Source organism: Gymnogyps californianus, chromosome 2 (assembly GCF_018139145.2).
Source record: "Gymnogyps californianus isolate 813 chromosome 2, ASM1813914v2, whole genome shotgun sequence".
NCBI classification, from domain to species: domain Eukaryota; kingdom Metazoa; phylum Chordata; class Aves; order Accipitriformes; family Cathartidae; genus Gymnogyps; species Gymnogyps californianus.
In genome coordinates, this window is record NC_059472.1 from 141,742,427 (window position 1) to 141,763,328 (window position 20,902).

Sequence of the window (20,902 nt, forward strand, 5' to 3'; positions counted from 1 at the left end):
GTCAAATATTTTCATAATCCAGACACAGATTCTTATTTCAGAACATATAGATGCCAGTTGTGATGTGTGAAAACCAAGACATGCCTGCATGAAAAGTAGGTAGGGGAAAACACCAGAAAGTTTGACCTTTTCTTCACAGAAAGTCACTTCAATTCTGTGATAACTCAGAAAGCGGCTGAATGGACCTTTATAAAACATATGAACTAAGTCACTTCTAAGTGGAGACAGCTGGGGTCTATTTAATATCCTGTGTAAAATAGTAGAGGTCAGCTTCCTGGAATAACTTAGGAGTTTTATTTCACAAATATCCTACTGCTGCAGGGACCTGGGGTGACAATGAGGCTCTCAAACTAAAATGCACTGTAAGGAAAAGCTCCAGGGCCATAGTTCTCGTTCTAGCTCTGCATTTGGTATGGGATGGTAGGAAGCATCTTGTGGCCTGCAATATCTGTGCATCCTCATAAATGCCTGTTGCATGGGTGCTTATTAATGCAGGCAACTAGTCTCTTTTTTTGTTTCCAATCCTATATTCTTATGATTTAGGCATTGGGATACTAATTGAAAATCATCGAGAAGTGACACTTTGGACAAAAAGTGATTCTCAAATGTACTGATGACCCTAAATACCTAGGTTATTTTGTAATTTGGGACCTTGGTTCCTAAATCACTTAACTTATCTTGACAGTTTTATGATGTCTTTTTTTCTCCTTGAAATTAATGCAGCCATATCTGTACTATCTAAGATCGTACATTTCCTTAATGTGTTCCCTGTATCTACTCAATTTAATTACTCTTGACTCCTCGAGTTTAAAATCTTATTTTCTAACTCCTGCTATTCCATCGTATATTGGCCATGTGGGTGAAAAAAATATATTTGTCTTTGTAGGCCAGTGCCACTGGTAAGTGTTCACCCTCCCACACACAGACGTTACACGATATAGCAATTGCTATAATTGGTAGTCCAGTGACACCTTAATTAAAAGCCTGTGGTGCAAAAAGCATGAAAATTCATATAAAAATTGTACATAAATAATGATGTCCATGATAATTACATAAATTTCACAGTGTGAAAATTTGGCTTTTCCTTGACTACATATTTAAACAGAAGATAAATGGAAGCTCTAAAGAAGAACTAAGAGGGGTAATTGTTTCTGATGGAAATTGAAAAAAACTAAATCGTAGTGTGTCACTGGAATAGGCAAGCTGACCACAGCCAGAAAAGGCTTTTGTAGACTGTGCTGATTCTGTGGGCCCTGTATGGTGTGTGCTGTTGCCTGTTTAGTCAACTGTACAAAGGCTCAAGACCATCAGTTGTGATATAAGTGTCTGTGCTGTTTCTCTGAACAGAGGTAAATAGGATGATTGTAGGGTTTGGGGATGGATTAGGGAAAATAATGAGGAACAACTCCTTCAGCCCTTGATGTCTCTTGACTTATTCTTGAAGTAAAAATAATTACATTAATAAAACAATTCATATATGGCTTAGAAAGGGTTAGAACAATTTCCATCTCACCCAGGATTTTTCTGAAGTGAGAAAGGGCAGATAGATAGCTTAGGGAATGGTGTAAGAGCAGGACAGACCTGAAGTGATAATTCCTGGCAAATTAAGGCTTGACAGTTTTGACACCGACTTGCTCTATGGTCTTAAGTAATCTGTGTCCACTGCTTTGTAAGTCCATGCAGCATTTGCAAGCAGATGTGAGCCAGCCCTGCCTCACTCCCAGGCAGATGCCTACTCGCTCTGCCGGTGCTTTGAGCCAGCTGGAAGCCGCGTAGCCATGTTAGCGCTGCGGAGCCTCAGCCATTACGCTCTGCTGTCCTCAGATCTTCCTCAGCTCAGCCTGAGCTGACACTGGCTGCCTGGACATCGCAGAGCACGCTCTCCTTTGCTTGCAGAGCTTGTTTTCATTTGCCTAGACGTAAAAATGTTTTAGCGCTCCAGGAACCAGACCTTGTTTTGCAAGATTTATTATAGTTTACGCATTTCTTTCAGAAATGTGAAAGATGTTGTTGCAAAACAACCAAAATACAGTTTTATCATGTATTTACATGACATACGCTGTCATTGACAAAATGCTGAATTTATTTCAAAACTATCCATGCATTAAAATGTAAACCCTCATATCATGCTGCTAAAAGACGCCCCAAAAGAAATAGTTGCCTTTGCCCTGAAGTAATAAAAGTCGAATAAAATTTATTGCCAGCTCAAAATGCTACTAACACCTCATTTTCATTGCCAAATTCTGCAAATAATCTTTAATTTGTTTTCTTTTACATATGTGTGCAAAAGCTTAAAGGAAATACTTAAAGAGCTGTACAGCCTGTAGAATACTTCACTCTGTGTGCATTAATCTTTAAATGGCTGGCTCACAGGGCCGTGTAAACTGGCTGGAAAAGGAGGAAACATGTATTAGACATCTACCTGAAGAACTGGAGGGTGAAAGCACCTGAGAATCTTACAGAACTAGACATTTTTAGTTTTCTTTGCATGTGCTATGAATTAATTAAAAAAAAAAAAAAAGACAGCTTAGTAGAAGAAATGGCATGACAGCCAAGGAGCTTGTATGGCCACGTGTGAATGACTATGAATGGGAAAAAGAGCAGCCATGAAGTCCACATTTTAAAAAACTCGTAATGTCTTAAATTCTGGTGAAACGTGTAAGGAATTTGCATGCTAATGGAAACGAGGATCCCTTGTTATGTATCGAGTGTTTAAGAGCAGTTGCCCCCTGGCTAAATTTATTAAGCCAGAAAAATCTTGTAAATTTCTATTGAAGATTTATTAGTCCCATTTGTTGCTGTTCTGTACAACATGAATATTAAACTCAATCCTGCAAGTTTGTCACAGGTGAAACTCCCTTTCAAATTACAGGAAATTCTGGACCTGAGCCAAAGCCAGTTAAATACATGTACTGACTTCATGAGGCTTAGGTAAAGGCTCTTGTGTGCAGAGCTTTTTAGGATTGATCCTGATCTGTGGGGGTTGAGTGAATAGGGCAGAGGCATTTTCAGTGTCTTTTTTTTTTCTTTCGACTTCTCATTTTTTTTTTAAGTTCCTCATGAGAATAAATATTTTTAAATATCTTCAAAAATCAATTGAACATAATCTGGAATCCCACTGTCGTGGTTTAACCCCAGCCGAAGCCAGGACACCCACCAAGTAAAATTGCTCAGTTATAGTCTTCCTGGGGAAAGAGTCATCTCTCCTAAATTCAGTTAAATTCAAGCATCTTGTCTAAATTAGTCATCTAGGCGTCTTCCATAGCAAGCAGGGAGAGACAGTAACCCCTCCTCAGAGTGATTCAACCAACCTACTTCTTTCCCTTGAATATATGGAGGCCTACATGACCTGTTCAGACTAACCACCAAACCCCTGAGCAGCTCTATTACATGAGTTGTGTCTCTTCCACGGTAGCTGAGAGGAGAACTCAGTGCTCCACGAGCTCTGCTAGGCTGTTGTGTAGATGGATGGCATTTGAACTGTCTGATGATGGGTAGCCAAAGACAGCTATGTTCAACGGAGTTGTTAGTTTTCTTGCAAGCCTTAAATCTGCCTTCTGTATGTGCTGAATTTAAGTGTTACCTTAACTTTGTATTCCCTTAGTTTTGATGCTTTGATTTTAGAATAAATATCCCCTCACTGTTTTCTTTCTCTTATAAAGTTATATATTACTCTCTGCCACTCAGTTTTTCTTTCAGAATGCAACTTATAGAGAGGAGTGCAAAGTTTAGGTGCGTAAATCTGGCTGCCTCCCAAAACCTGGCCAAATCCTGTTTGTTTTTCTTACCCATGTGAGCAATTGCCTTTGTCTTTTGATTTTTGGAAATCACCTGAGTGCTATTTACTTTTGGGCAGATGGGATGTGATTTATAGCATGTTGAGTGGTGGCGACAGGACACAGTACAGTGCCGCTGGGAGATTGGTTGAGTTCACTGTGCTCCCTTCCAGGTTTTGCTGAAGTGAATGGAGGAATTCCCTTTGTCTGAAGTTAGAGGTGCCCCTGGCATCATGGCACACAGGCTTCTTGGGAATGCATCTGGCATCACAGCTTGATCAAAGTCATTCCCCATATCAAGTGTAGCCAAAAAGCACTGTGAACTGCATCTCTATTTTTATGTCTTTTAACCTCATGCAGGACAAGCATGTGTGGAAATCAATGCACAAAATGTAAGACACCTTTTGGATTTTGACCTGGTCTATTCCTGAATGTGGCAACTGCTTTCGCTGCCTAACCACCATGCTTGCGTTGGAAGTGGGTGGATATGTCTGGTCCGTTTTCAGGAAATTTTGAGCAGTTCTAGTGAATCCATAAACAGATTCTTTCAACAGATTTAGACATTTTTTAAAAGTTGTTTTCATGCGGTTTAAATATCTGCTGTTAAATTGCTGTTTCCATTTGTAAAATAACAAGAACTTTTCATATCCTTTGCTGTTTTCTAGTCCCCCAGGTAAAGACTGGGAAAGCAACATTTCACAGTTTTGTTCATTTCAGAATTTAAGGAAAAACAAATATTGTGATGAACTCTTTGGAATAAATCATGAACATCTTTTTCAGAGATGTATGGCCATATTCAAGAATTAACTTGAGTCCTAAAGGTAATTAAAAAGTTAGGAAGGAGAGACTGTGGTATAGATAAGGACACTGAGGTGCAAAAGGGGAGCTCACATGCAGGGCCCCAAGTTATAGAGTTCTCACTGCATGGGTAAGAGAAATCAGACCAGGAACCACAAACACCAACTGTCATAGTAGATATGGGTTTAAATGGCATACAGGGATTTACATTGCTCTGTCCAGGTAATGACTGGCTTAGTATAAGGAAGAGAAAAATGGCCTTTTTTGGCCTTTTATCTTTCGTTCCATGTGCATAGACGGTGAATTCTCTTTTTTTTTTTTTTTCTTCTCTGCTTTCATTTCTGAAAGATACCAGGCATGTAAGGGAGACAAAGCTTTAAATGATGCTTACTTCCTTAGAAGTTACTTAGCTTATTTGCATGCTGGAAGTTAAGCGCAGCGTAAGTTCTTTAGTAGTTCAGGGCTAGCGGATTACGCAAGATCAAGATCTATGACAGGTTTTTTCCGCACACTACTACCCTAACTCCAAAATTGCATTTTTGTACTGACAGATCTGAAAATATTTCATAAAATACTGCTCAAAGCTTGTGTTATGTCAACTGACCGAGCTGTCATAGCAATAAACAGACTCTATAAGAAGTTTGCACCTGATTTCCCAGTGGTGCTTGTTTCGTTCTCTTACCAAGGATTTTCTTTGCTATAATGTCACCTAGAGAGCCAAAAACGTTGTATTTAAGAAATGATACATAATAATAAACCCAAATATAAACAAATGGGCATGACAGTGAACCATGCAATGTTTTACTGTGTTTTACTCCTATGTATACTAACTGCTCTCTGTTTAATACATGGATATATAGCATGTTACATTAAAAAGCCTACAGATTTCCTTAATAATTCCTTGACTACATTAGAACAACACAATTCAAAGGACTAAAAAGAATGAATTTGGTTTTCAAATTAACAGCTGTCTTTACTAACATATACACTATTTATTTACTTTGTGCATATCAGTATTGTCAACTTTAGCCAATTTAGCCTTTTATTTTTCTTTAGGCTTTTTTTTCTTCTGTTTTCCTGCTCTTTTGCTTTTGCAGTGGAGTTCACAGTATTGTTGAACCGTGGAAGTTTTCCCTTTCTAAAAGTCAGCTTTTGATCCTTCTTTGAGAAACACAGACCATTTGGTCTCATCTCTACATATGAAGCATTGTAGAAATGTATTTTCTTAAAAGGCTTTAATGTGTCAGTGTCTCACAAATCACTACAACAATATTTTTTTCTGAGGGTCTTAATCAAAACTGTTGTGAATGCCAGTAAAAGAACCACAACGAGACATTTTGCACCTAGTGCTCTCTCTCCCCTCCTCATCACCATCACCATACCAGCTTTGGGCTCCTTTCAGCTACTGCCAGTACTGGCCCTTCTTCCTAGGAAGTGGTAGCAACATCATAGAGTCAAAGAATCATGGAATGGTTTGGGTTGGAAGGGACCTTAAAGATCATCTAGTTCCAACCACCTGCCATGGGCAGGGACACCTTCCACTAGACCAGGTTGCTCAAAGCCCCATCCAGCCTGGCCTTGAACACTTCCAGGGAAGGGGGCATCCACAACCTCTCTGGGCAACCTGTTCCAGTGCCTCACCACCCTCACAGTGAAGAACTTTTTCTTTACATCTAATCTAAATCTACTCTCTTTCAGTTTAAAGCCATTACCCCTTGTCCTATCACTACATGCCCTTGTAAAAAGTCCCTCTCCATCTTTCTTGGAGGCCCCCTTTAGGTACTGGAAGGCTGCTATAAGGTCTCCCCAGAGCCTTCTGTTCTCCAGGCTGAACAACCCCAACTCTCCCAGCCTGTCTTCATAGGAGAGGTGCTCCAGCCCTCTGATCATCTTCGTGGACCTCTGGTCTTATTTCAACAGGTCCATGTCCTTCTTATGTTGGGGGCCCCAGAGCTGAATGCAGAACTCCAGGTGGGGTCTCACGAGAGTGGAATAGAGGGGGAGACCTCTATAGGGACCTGCTGGCCACGCTTCTTTTGATGCAGCCCAGGATACAGTTGGCTTTCTGGGCTGCAAGCACACATAGCTGGGTCATGTTGAGCTTCTTGTCAACCAACACCCCGAAGTCCTTCTCCTCAGGGCTGCTCTCAATCCACTCATCACCCAGTCTGTATTTGTGCTTCGGATTGCCCTGACCCATGTGCAGGACCTTGCACTTGGCCTTGTTGAACTTCATGAGGTTCGCATGGGCCCACCTCTCAAGGCTGTCAAGGTCCCTCTGGATGGCATCCCTTCCCTCCAGGGAGTCAACCGCACCACACAGCTTGGTGTTGTCAGCAAACTTGCTGAGGGTGCATTCAATCCCACTGTCCATGTCGCTGACAAAGATGTTAAACAGCACCCGTCCCAATACCAACCTCTGAGGAACGCCACTTGTCACTGGTCTCCACTTGGACATCGAGCCGTTGACCGCAACTCTTTGAGTGCGACCATCCAGCCAATTCCTTATGCACTGAGTGGTCCATCTGTCAAACCCATGTCTCTCCAATTTAGAGACAAGGATGTCATGCGGGACAGTGTCATCAGGGCTCAAGTGTATTTGCACCATTTAGCAAGCCCCTTTACCTTACTTGTTCAACAGCTCTGACGACTAGATTTGCCCTTCAGAAGTACTATCAGTCAGGCTGCGGTTGCTTGTATTCCTGAGGGCTTAGCATACGCTGGAAGGTTAATTCGGATTCAAACAGAACCTGAGTTTTGCGTACAGCCACCATCCCCCAGTAGAACTGTGGCTGTAGAGTAACCTGGAGGTCATTCAGGAACAACAGTCCCTGAACTGATGGTAAGCATCAAAACAGTAGACCTCTTATGTCATCTTCTACAGTACCTGCTTCTTGTTTTTTAGGTTTCCCCATGCATCTCTAAAAGCAAGAGTTTGGAATCAAATTTGCATTGGAATTACTTACCACTTAAAAAATGCTGAATTAAGCACTTTGGGAACTGCTGTGATATTGCAAGGATTTAAAGAACTATATGAGATGGTACAGAGTATCAAACAGGACATTTGATTTTTTGCTGTGAATACTTTTTATATGGAGTGATGGAGTGGAGGGTTATTATTTCCTTTGTTGTTTTTGATATGTTGGCATCACCATTAAGTCTCAAGTGTGGATAGATTAGATTATTAAATTACTAAACAATAAATGATAATTTATACTGTTGTAAAATCTTCTGAAGATGAGTTGTTGGTTTTATTTAAATCTAGGAAAGAAATATCAACTTAGATTTAGATCCTGTAGGTTTGGCACAAGCATGAATTCAAAATGTAAACTGAAATGTGGAGTCTGTAACAATCAGTTTGACTATGAGCTACACATGAATAAAGACTGGATTTTGTTGTATCCCATCTTGCACCAGGTACAGCTGGGAGTCCAGAATAACTTCTGTGCTCCTTTCATTTGAATTAAACAAAATCAATACTGAGACATAGGTTTTATTTACATGTTGAGCAATTTAGGGAGTGTAAAAAGGAATGCAGCTTTCCCTGAGGAAGGTATTCTACAAAAAATCTAAAACACTTAATAAGAGATGCACGTGCACTGTCAATGAATCGGAGCATCTTTAATTTGTACTCTGAACTGGAAGCTTATGGAAGCTTACTGGAAGCTCTCAGTACTGTATAACGGCAGTGTACATGACTCTGAAAGGCAATGTACATTTGCTTGCTCGAGGATCACATGAGAGCACTATGAATAGGTCAGACAGCTATTGCTGATCCTAAACAATCTGTCAGCAACTGTCTTCGTAACAGGCCATGTTATTTTTCTGATTTGGGGGTGACTTGGCCTGTCCCTCGCAGAGAGAATCTGACAGTCTGTTTGGTACAACAGCGCACAGGAGTAAGCACAGGCACCAGCAGGCTGGTATTTTCCCTCAGTAATGGCAATTGCTCAGTCTGTGGCCAGTTTGGATTTAAAATCAATTGCAATGAGATGAAGCTGTTAATGGACTGGTGAGGAGTTAAGGATTTAAAAAACTGGTGAACTGTAGGACAAGTCCTGAAAGTGAAGTTCTGCAAGGCAGGATATTGTTTGAATTACTGAGCCTTACCAGATCCATTCCAGGTCCATGCCTATTAAAAATAATCTCCCTTTGCAAAGAAGGTGAACAAGAAATGGCAGTGTGAGGGCTAAAAAAGACAGCATGCTGCTATAAACAAAGAGAGGTGCAGAGAACATCTTGTCAGGCGTATTTTTCCTTGAAGTAAAACTCTTAACAACAGCTGCATCTTTTAGTGACTTAGGTGGCACAGTGAGTAAATGTACTTGGCCTTTTCATCTTTTGGGCACAAATCTTGGCTTCTGTTGAAAATGAAAATTAGTTTTGGTGGTTTCATCAGAGCAGACATTTGTCTGCATCACAAAACCATTCAGTCTGGCACCAGGGCTCGTCATTGCTCGAGTGGGGCCCAGCGCAGGAGAGCAGGGGTGTTGCAGGTCAGGGCTGCAGTCGGTACTGAGCGTTGAAAGCTTGCCCAGTCAGCCCACACTATCGGACTTCAGCCAGTGCTATTTACTTCGCTTTCAAGAGCATCTATTTCTCTCTGTCACTTTCTCTGTCTCTCTTCCTCACACACACTTAAAGAACAAAAACCTCTTTTATACAGCTAAGCATTTTAAATAATTTTTCCAAGTCAGAAAGGGAGAGAGACTGGAAAAAATTACAGCACAAAGCTCAGCTTGCAGATGAACGATTGCCTTGCCATCCTAATATCCCCCTTCCTTCCCTTAAACCTCACTGGTGAGTGGGCTATAAGCAAGAATATTGGCTGGGCTCTGCTGGAGTAGGTCTCCAGGATAGGACTTTCTGCTGCCTTGCTTTCATCATGCAATTGCTTCTTTGCGGTAGCTCTTTCTGCTCTGTGCACAGCAGATAATGAATGAGTGACTGCAGGGTTGAAAACATCTATCTGCATAACATCTGCCTGTCCTAGATAAATTCATTTATTTTATCTGATGTTATGTTCGGCCCTTTTCTGCTATTTGCCTCAAAGACGTTTCTTCTGAAGACAAGAAGAGATCCTGCTACTCTTTCCTGGAAGGGTAGCAAAGCAGGAAAAATGTTCACAAACTCCAAGAACTGAGTAGAAATGTAGAGAATAAGGATTTGAGACGTAAAGTTGCCATGAGCAATGTAGAGATACCCAAGCTTATTTTAATTAATTGAGTTTGACTCTAGGCATCTGGCTGCTGCTGGATGGAGCTCATGGTGGGCTAGTTTACCGTGCTGCAGGCAGTGCTGTGCTGTCACGCCATACATTTTCAGTACCAAGGTGGGTCAGTTGAGCGTGGTCTAAGTGTCTCTGCATTATGTTGCAGTCTGCCATGGAGGCATATCCTAAGTATTGATGCCCATTGGTGCAGCTGCAGCTGGCGTGACGAGCACATTGGGAAGCTCCTGAAGACCCCATACGCTTTTGAAAATGGAACTTAGGTCTTGCATTACTACGTGGCTTTACAAATGTTATCCCAGAAAAAATACACTTAAAGTATGAGATACTTTGAATTTAGTGGCCTGTTCATCTGCATGTGCTCTTTTTTCATCTAAAAGTACTTCACTAAAGCTCCTTCGAGTGAGAAAAACCTACGTCTGAAATACCAGCTTTCAGAGGCATGGAGGAGTAGGTGATTGCTGATTAAGATGAGACAAAGCAGCATGTCCTGAACAAAGGGAAAGAGCTCTGTCATATGTTTCAGAGTGTGAAGCTCTATTTCCTGTTTTGCTACGTGGGACATAGTTCTCGTAACGCACATGTTCCACTCCACTTGCCCAGCTATTGTCTTCTTCATCTGAAATACGACCCCTTTGTTACAATACATTGCGTATATGTGATTCCAAGTAGAGACTGGTTTCTGTTAGCAGAGTCTTTTTCCTCTTCAAAAACAAGAAAGGAGAAGGTAGCTAATATCAAAAGTATGGGGAAAGCCTTTTTTTTCAAGGAGTACATAGTTTAAGAAGTTGGAGTGAATGAAGGGCTTGCTGCTGAGTGGCTTCCAGAGAACAGAAGTCTAAGGCTGCTGCTGAAATTTGGACTCAAAGGATGCCTGACTGTCATTCTTCAATGCTTTTAGGTATGAGAGGCTGAAGTTTTCTGTGGCCTTGAAAATTATGGACTCACAGGATTAACCTGAGCCAAAGGCAGTGAAAGCAGAAGCTATTCAGGCTCCCCCCCCCCGCCCCGTATTTGTCAATAAATCTCAATCATGACCTGCAATAGTCTTGGTATCCCAGTCTTGTGGTGTTCGCGTAAACACTGCCAATCATACATAAATTCTGTCCTGGTTTTCTGTCATGTGGATAAATACCTTTTGGAGTTAGGTTGAGACCACCAAACTCTTTCCATCTGAGTATTTGTCCAGACTTACGAAAGCTTAAAATTGTAGCATATTACTATGCCACTACTTACCCCACCACAGCCGTCTTAAACATTTCTCGTATTCATAAATCAATGGCTCCAGTTCTCTTTCTCTGTCATGCATAAGCTAGGAAGTAACTGTTTCTAGGAAGACACTGTTCCCAAGAAAATTAAAGTAAATCCATGTTATTGAAGAACTTTAGAGGTCAAGGACTGTGTTTTTATTCAGTGCTGTGAGTGACCAGCAGAGTAAAGGCATATGTGTTCATGTTGGATTAGTCCTACTGCAATAAAAATAACAACAAGCCTTTGGATGCATTGGCAGCAAGTATCTAATTCTTTGGTCTTCCCTTTGACTATGATCTGACTAATTTTCCAGATGTACTTACTCATCTGTTTGACAATAGCCAAGAGAACTGATGTCCTACAGTTTTTCAAGTCTTACAGTCAGATCTGTTTTTTGGTATTTCTTGCAGGTGGCTGGGACTGATGGATTTGATCCCCATCGCTGTTATCTCAGTTTGCTCAGGAAAAAGATGTTTTTTCCACTTGAAAGTAGATAACTTTATAGCAATTCTCAGAGCATCTCAAAAGCAAGTCCAGTAACATTTAAGGACTTTCTAGAAGCAGTTACCAAATTAGTACCAGTCAGTAGACGCAATAGTTTTCAAAGGAATTGGCATAACTGTGTCTTTTCTTGTAAAAGCATTAAGCATTCGGACTGTATATTGTAAAATGAAGATGAACTGAGGTTGCATTTGTCAGATTACATGTTGTAAGAAGCCATGGAGACTTCAAGAGGAGTCATCTAGTTCTCTGCATTGAAAAAAGCCAAAGTATTTTTGTAGGAAGGCAGGTATTCTGCTAGGGTATAGTAAGATCCACTAGGCACTAGACACATAAAATAAAACAGAGACATAGATTTGTAGCTGATAAGCTTTTTTTACTTTAGTACAATTAACTTGAAAAAATGTCTGCATTAAAACACAGGTGCTCTGTAAGTGTCTGTACAACAATGTTCCAGTTCAGATCGACACATCAGGCAGTGTATGACTCCCAGCCAAATATCTTGTTAAATACTTGCAGGATTTCCCATAGCGGATCTTACTTTAATCAAATAATTCAAATGTTTCTTTTGTAAGTACAATAGAAGGGCAGGGCTTGTGTTTACAAAGTATTCAGTATGGAAATCCTGTATTAATTGAGGTACATTTACTTCACTTAGGACAGCGTCCACATAGTAACTCTTTAAATGAAAGGCCTTTTGCTGTTGCCTGTTCCAGAGAGGCAATCACATGCAAAACTAACCCATCATGTACAGAAAATCATGAGGAAATGGCTTGAGAGATGTGCGCTGTAGACAGCAGAGATGTTCCTACCTAAAGAACACAACTTTATGGATGATTTTCTCACAGTGGATATAAAAGAATATAATCTATAAAAAGGGGGTTTATTCCTATGGAAACTACTAAATAAAGAGGCTGTGTCTTTCTCAATCTATTTCCAGAATGATTAGCATGGGCAATATCAGATGTTGTCTTTTTGTAATATTGCAGATCCGTATAAGCTGTGCTTTAAATTATTATATTTCTAAGGCAGCAGCTGTATTTTCTGTGAGTAAACACAATGTGCTTCCACCCAGCCTGGTGCAGGATCTGGAGTTTTCATTATTAACAGTAAAGCTCTTAGAGTTTTACACAAAGGGTGTATAAAAAAGAAAGATAATATTATTACTCAGTAATAAGTGACTAGAATTGCGCTCCTCTGAGTTCTTTATTTTGCTGTGCCAGAAAATGCCAGAATCAAAATAAGCCACATACAGAAGAATTAAACAGAGAATCAGCATTTCCCTCCACAGTGAGTTGGAAATTACGTGTTGCTTCTATATTCTATACAGTGAAATCTTTTTTCCTTTTTTTCTTGAATTATAATTCTGCTATAGTTGAAAAGATAATTTTGCCAGTGTATTAAATACCTGGCAAAAAAGGTGTTTTAGAACATTTTTAGGTAAATGTAGGTCAACACAAAGGAATCATACAGTTGGAAATATTTTCCAGTGTTTATGTTCAGATGTTCAGACCTGTCTGGCTCCTCTCTATTTGCATGTGTTGGGGTTATAGGCAGTCCGGCTACATTCCACATTGATTTATATAAATATATTGCAGATTATTAACCTCCAGCCAAATACCAGCAAATTTCACTTTTCAGGAAGGTTTGTGACTTTTCACAAAACTGATTTACTGTGTACAGGACATCTATCTTCCGTGTATGCCCCATTAAGGGAATCATAAAGAGAACAGTATTTGTCTTTATGAGAAATGTGCCGAGACATTTGCTGTTACAGTCACCATGTTACCATAATAATTTAGTTAATACTTGCTCATATGATGATTACAGATCAGTCTTCTAGTAGAGGTAGGGTGACAGTCTCTCCATATTCTGTAACTCCAGTTCCCAAATTATTACTCACTGAAAAGCTTCTTTAAGCTAAAAGGAATGTGCATGCATCCATTTTCAAAACATGGTGGCTAATAAAGAATTTTTAAGTGTCTGACCAAAGATTATTTAGGAAATGCTGTTAAAGTGGGACCACGGCCTTAACACATTAAATCTGTATCATCTCAAGTGAAACATACTGCTCTCTCAAACCTGGATTACAGTCTTCACAGATAATTGTGCCAATTCTTATCTTCCCTTCTCTTGTGAAATATTTTGAGATTTAAGGTATGAAAAGTGTTCAAAGTGTTCAAAGTGTTTAAGTACAAAGTGTTTTCCTAGTCTGTTTGTCAGATGTCCTCTTTGAAAAGCAGTGACCCCCAAGGCTTTGTGCATGATCTGTTGTCTACAGATCCTGCATATAAAGCCTTTAGTCTTAGGACAACGAACAAAAATATTACTTGATAACGTTATCAGGAATCCTGCACTTTGCACAAAGTAAGGAAGCAGTTATTCTAAGTAAGAGAATGAAAGATACATGTAGTAAAACAATGTAACTGCTATGACGTTGACCAAAATAAGCAGTAGTATCAACACTACTTTGGTTTGTTATCAATGATAGGTTCTTCAGTTTAACTGTATAGACATTTTTCTCAATAACTGTATTCATACATTTTTTAAATCTACTATCACCTAATAAAAGTAGCGATTGATTTTCTGCCTCGCTTCAGAGAGAAAGGCAATCTGATCTGTACAATTTAAAACTAAATGAATAAACACATTAGTAAAGTATGTGAGTGGAGAACAAACGTCCTTCCATCTGTGAGATGGTTTCCTATTGTGATTTTGCAGAAGTGGGACTTGAGGAAGGATAGTGAAAGTCACTGGTATGAGTGTAGGTGTGAAGCATAGAAGGATGGGCAGATGTTTGTGAAAAAGATAGAACAGTGATTAAAGCTGGTATGGTAGATGAAGTGGAGAAGATGAGAGAAATCCTAATTAAAAAGAGAAAACGATAGAAAATAGAGTAATCAGATAGGAATGTGACATTATGAAGAGCCTTGCAAATTAGTTTGAATTTGATGTTGTGCAACAAGGTGAAATGATAAAGAAATTTCAGTAAAAGAATGACAGAAAGCGATGACAGAAGAAAGCTTTCTTAGTAGTGGTATCTTGTGCACAAAGCTTTTTTCCAGGCTGTATCCTGACTCTGAAGGTATTCCTTGCATCCAGGAACTTGCAAGAGTAATCAGCAAAAAAATTCTGTTTCTGCCAAAGGAGATTGAATTATAAAGCCATGTAATGGTGAACATGGGAGTTATGTGGGAAGAAACTGAAGGTGCATGCAAACACCCTGTATATTTTTTCTCAAAAATGTTTCTCGCAATTTTTTTTTTAAATGACTGTAAGTGCTGCAGCATACAATGTGGATAAATATCAAGTCATTTTCTGTATTGACTGTAGTTGCTCTGTCCAAAAAACATTTTCTTTTCATGTAATTATTTTACTTTGAACAGCTGATGAATTCTTAATCCTATTTCAGAATTGACACATGAAAGCAAGATATGATATTATTGATGTACCAGTAGTTATCTGATGAATCAAGAGCTCAAAGATTGCTCTACCTTTGGAAAGCTCTTTTTTCCATTCTATATACTGTAAGAAATTTAAATAGACATGTATGAGCTGCAAGGTATGTATGTCTGCACTGGTTCCTGTATACTTACCTCCTCTTTTCTTTTCTCCTCTCAGATTGTTTGATGTGTGCACTGTGTCACGAACAGACAGAGAGACCAAGTTAACATTAGTGTTTGAACACGTAGATCAAGACTTGACTACTTACTTGGATAAAGTTCCAGAGCCTGGAGTGCCTACTGAAACTATAAAGGTATTTAAGAAGAAAGATTTTGGATATTATTTCAGAAAGTATTAGATAGGAAGGGCAAAGAGATAAATCACAAAGACAAACTGTGTTTTGATTCCATAGGATTTTGTTATATCAAAATTGAGTAATGCGCAGCTTGGGACATGAATTGCAGCACAAAGATCTGTATTCACTAACAGATGTAATCTCTTTCTGGAAATGTTGCACTTGGGTGTTTTTTTTTTCTCTTTTAGATTTATAAATCCCCTGAATCTCTACTGTTTTACCAAATGTAGCATTCCAAATCATTAAGAATGACCTTTGCTTGCAACTGTAAGCAGATGATTCCTTTATTGTTTAGTCCAAGACTACTTGAACCTTCCCTAGAAGGTGTCTGGTAGAGTGCTGGATATTGTTAGAATGGATAAAATAAATCCTGTGCTCGTATCCGCTTCCCTTTGCCTTTTGTTTCCCCAAGAGACTCCTTTTGTTTCATGTCCCTCTTGCCAGAAAGGTTTCTATACATTCCAGGAGCAGGAATTGTTCACCGTGGACCTGTGGTGAGCTCTGCAGAGGATGGGCTCAAGAAAGGGGGTAGCCATGACCAGTTGTTGTAGAAGCTGGGAAGGCTCTCAGTAACTGGAAGGATGATCATGAAGTTTTCTCATCATGTTATCTCATATTCTGCATCTGTAAGGGAGGACCTCTTCCCAGGATAGTACATGCTTGCATTATTGCTATTAAAATATGTATACCAACTCCTCTTCTCTCCTGGGAATTTCACAGTGAAGTGTGACATTGAGGATCATAGCTTGAAATGTTTGACAAAATGTTTACACCTGGGAAGAGAAGCAGAGGGATTGATGTTCCTACATTTTGACTGTGTCTGGTTGACATTTCTTTTGATTTTTCTTTTTTCATGAGGAGAAATAATTTATGCTTTCAGAAACGGATTATCTTGCATTTGTATAAGTACTTTCTGGAAGTATGTTGTGTCATCTTAGTCTGGCAAAAGTCCTGAGGGAGGAAAAGAAAACATGAAACCTATCTGAAATTTAGTTGTTTCAATATTTTTTTTGTTAACAGTTTCAAACTTAGGAGTTGTTTGATCTTTCAGTATAAAATTAGGCATAAAACTGATAAAGATCTTTTCACTTGTATCAAAGTCACAAATGTATAATATCAGTCAGTTCCAGCAACCATATTTTTTAAGCAACCTTAGTGGATAAAATAAAATTTAAAAAAAATGGATACAGCTTTGATTCAGTCCCAGCAGAAGACTGGAATGTACCTCTTGCATTTGAAGGACTCTTTTATGATAATGCTTTTAGGGTTCTACTTCCTTCTAGGGCGTTGAAGCTACCTAAGGGAACTGTATTTCAATGTAACTAACATTGTGAAGGTAACATACAAGGTGACTGACATATTATCTAACTAAATATATTGAAATGGATGGGAACTGAATGTCCAAGCCTCTGAAATCTCAGTTTGAAATATCTTTCGAGCTATGTTTCATTTAAAGCAAATAGAAGGGTGAGCATTGGACTAAAACATTCGTGATTTTCTAAAAGCCTCTTCTAAATTTGCACTAGTAGACTGTAATACATATGTGTGAATGTATATTTCATGGAGGTTATAGACTGGTGAAGGAAATGTTGGGTTTACATTTGAAAAGCACTATTCTTCATACTGATAATTTGGCACAATAAAAGAGAAAAATTTAGCCGCACAGAAACAATGAGGAGCAATTCTGGTCTTTCATGTACAGTGCAAGTTCCACTGCAGCCAGTGAAATTAGTGAGTGTGAAATTCAGCTTGTGGTACATACAGCTCTTTTTAAATGGGTGAGGAAAAATGTAAAATTGCTGTTTACTTGGTCGTCGCTGTTGATTTCAACATTTGCACAGTAGCTGATGTGTTATTTCTTGAATTTTGTTTGGCACGGGAAAAAAGAGAAATCCGGTTAACTTAAGTTGCACCCTGTTGCTTCACTATTTATGTGAAAACACCCAGTTTATGGCGGTACTTTTGCTGGTAGTCAGGGCTGATCACATGAGGAAGGGTCTCAAGGCTTATTCCTAATGCGTTTCGATACCTTTCTAATGATACAGTCTTATGGATATTCCTGGTAGAAATTGAAGGGAAACATAGTTCTTCTGGCTGCAGGGAAATACCGCCATTCATAGCAACTGAGCGTTTAAACCAGAGCACATACATCGTTAAATGACTAATCTGACTTTTTATAGTTTGGCTTTTGAGGTTAATATGGATTTGTATTTCATTTATTTTCCAGAATTGCAGACAATTTGTGTAGAGTATTTCCCCTCACCACTAGCACAGTACAAAACAACTGCTGGTATTGTAAGACCATCTGTTAAAGTTCTGCATGTGTCAGCAACACAGAGGTGCCAAATGAGCCGAGTGAGCTTCGGATAGCTTGAAGTTGAAGGAGCTAATATACCTCTTTGGCACCATGGTGTAAACTCAACAGTTGTTAGTGGAACTTGAATGACATAAAATTACTATGAGAGAAGTATCAGCCCCAAAAGATCTTTTCTGTGTGAATTAACTACCATCATTACATACCATTTGGGGGAGGGAGACTCAGCTTTTGCTGGTTTGGGGCATGCTGGGGTTTTTAGTTACCAACTGTCAAGGAATATAAGTGACACCGGTACCATTTTAAGAATTTCCTTTATGTTTAGCAGATAGTAGTCAGACTGTAGCAGTTCAGAGAAACTAACCGTATCGATCATTTAAACACAACTAAAGCTTTTGTCTTAATGCTGCTCAGCAACCCTTTTTTAACATCTAAAGCCCTGCAGCAGGAGTCACTCCAGAGGGTATTTTAGGAACGTATCCACAGGTACCCATAAAATGCTAGAAGAGAGGCCATTTCCCTTTGAGGCATTGCCTAGTAGTGGGAATACTTACCCAGGATGCAGGGTAGACATGCTCACTTCCCCTCCCTGTTGCCAGAACCATGAATGCTGTAGTCCATTTCTGTGGCTATAGCTCTGGCTACTGAGTTCTAGGTTATTCTGGACAGAGGTATTTTAAATCTTTTCTGCTGAAGCACGTCCATTATTTTTTAATGGAGTATACTTTGGGCTAGAGGGATGGAGAACATGACTCCAAATACTCTTTGACATGGCATTCACCTTTGAAAGAGAACTATGTTCAAGCCCTTAATCTAATTAATATGTCTTTGTAACTACTGGATTATAGTCCTGCTGACCCTTGCTGGCTTCCTCTGTCAGACCTGATTAATATATGTTCCATACGGGATGAATCAGAATCAGCAATGACAACATCTTCCTTCTTTCCTCTCTACCCATCGTCTCCTCCCTTCTTTTCTTCCTGGGATATTCTTTAACTCTAGGGCAGTTTATGTGGAAATGGAAGGTATGAGTTCAGTTTCCTTCAGACACAGCTCTTAGTCATGCACAGGTCTTTGGTAATGTTAATGTGGTTAGCAGTTGAGCCTCCGAGAGACTTGGCTCATTAGGACCTTTTGTTAGTTGACATAAGGGTAGTGGAAATGGGAATGACACGTCTCTGCCACAGAAAGATTTTTTTTACAAAAATAGTTAACAGGCCACTAAAGCATTCTGATGTATTAGTCTTTGGGACTGAAGCATGTTTAAGCTGGGTGGTCACATTTTGATGTGATGCTTGTGAGGCTGGCATGGGTTTTTTGATCCTAAAGGATTTGGATATGGATATGGTTGTTATAACACTAATTACTTTTTTAATATGGAAACCATGTGTGTGCAAACAAGTTGATGCTTATTGATTTAAGCTATTGCAAGGTATGTAATAATATTTAGCTTTAAATTAATATATGCATGTGATGGCTTGGTATATAAAGCTGTAAATTAACTGGTTTAGGAATGGCTCTTTGGAGTTCCCTCCAGTCATCTTGTTCTGCCGGGCCAAGGAGTCTGTAAGAATGAGAGGGGATAACAAACTGTTACCAAGGTTCTTTAATTTTAGTAATCAACAAAGTTAACTTTGCGAGGTAATGTCATTATAAGTAAACTTGTGGCTTCTTGCAATAGTTTTCTTACAACTGATCAGAACTTAGCCTACCCACGCTACACGTGCTAGCTGGGCTGTACCTGTTTCAATCTGACAGTCAACAGAGGAGGGAACAGAACAAAGGTCTCCAGTATAGCAGGTGCATATGTTATCTATCATGGGATGTTAGAAGAACTGGGAATGTCCTTCTACCCAGGTCCGTGATCTGTGAATCTTCGTGGTACTTCCCCCGGCCTGGAACAGGGCAGCCAAATCACAGAGAGAACAGGGCTTAAGGTATATCCTTTCTCTGGTGTTTCCTGATTCCTCACCCAAATGAATGGCTTCTGTGGATATTACTCTGTTTCTCCTTTGCATAGGATCTCCATCTGATTCAGGGATACGGATTTTGCTATTTAGATGCCTAAAATTTAAAAAGTACAGCAGTGAACCTAATTTCCTTTTGTGGATTTATCTGATAGTAGCCCATAAATTGAATTTTAAAATATTACCCCCAGTCCTAGAATAAATGTTGCTGTTGCATCCCTGTGCATTTCCTGGAACTTACATTACCTGCTATCAAACCAGGCAGACCGGTCACATCTTTGCAAGACTCTTAGAAAATTAATATGAAGATGTTGCTTCTCAGAAAGCAAACCAGTGTTCAGTGTTGTGAGGTGAGTCATCAGCCATCTGCCACGGTTGTACCTACTCAGTCGATCACGTATGAGATGCGGAGCAGATGTCACACAATCATACAATTCTGAAAACAACACAACATATTCCAGGAAAACAGATTCGCCAGTACTTAGAGTCTTCAGAGTGTGGCCTTATTTAACAACATCAAAGTTAAAAGTCACTATAAAAAGAGCCTACTCAAATTAATAAGAAAGATACTAAAGGAAGAGCTGTTACTGACATTTTCCTGTCAGTACTTTTGTGGTAAAGAAAGAAGCAAAACTTAGTGAGGAATTTAGAGTCCACAAATAATGGATCAGATCCCCAACTGATACTAAAAGAGGTGTAAATCCAGTAGCTTCAGTGAAATGATGCCCATTTACAGCTGCTAAGGACCTCATTCTTTGTGGAGTATTTTGCAATAAATTTTATTCTGAATCCGTATTATGAATTAAAGAAGAGCTGCCACTATAAATAAATGAAAAACAAAAGGACTGAACTGATATATTATTGTGGGATAATTTTTTTTTTCCTCTGTTATCCTACTACCAGGGGTTGGACTGCTGCATGGAAGGGTAGCAGGAGAGAGAGCAGGTGCCCTACAGAAGTGGCAGCTCTGAAGGAACTAAACCTTAAAAAGAGGATAGTCTCCAAAGGGTGGTTGTTCCCTCTGTTGCAGGTGTTGTCATTTCCTTCCCATACTCTGCTGCATGTAGAGAGACAGCCACATCTCCTTTGGTGCGGTGGTGCAGGTAGTAATGTATGGTCTGACCAAGGGGCTGGGAGGACTCATGATTCGAATGAAGGGACTGCTGACCACAGGATGCTACAAAATACAATGTTGTATCCATACAGTTACTTATTTAGCTTGGGCCTTTTTACAGTCAGTGTACAGCCACTGATTTTAATTATGGT

The 20,902-nt window shown here is 39.5% G+C and overlaps 1 protein-coding gene across 1 annotated transcript in view; it reads left to right on the plus strand.

Moving 5' to 3' along the window:
• CDK6 (cyclin dependent kinase 6) overlaps positions 1 to 20,902 on the plus strand; it is a 128,599-nt gene that overhangs the window by 14,944 nt on the left and 92,753 nt on the right. Inside the window, exon 2 of the mRNA XM_050891876.1 lies at positions 15,178 to 15,313. Coding sequence (XP_050747833.1) covers positions 15,178 to 15,313 — 136 coding nt within the window. The remainder of the gene's footprint in view (positions 1 to 15,177; positions 15,314 to 20,902) is intronic.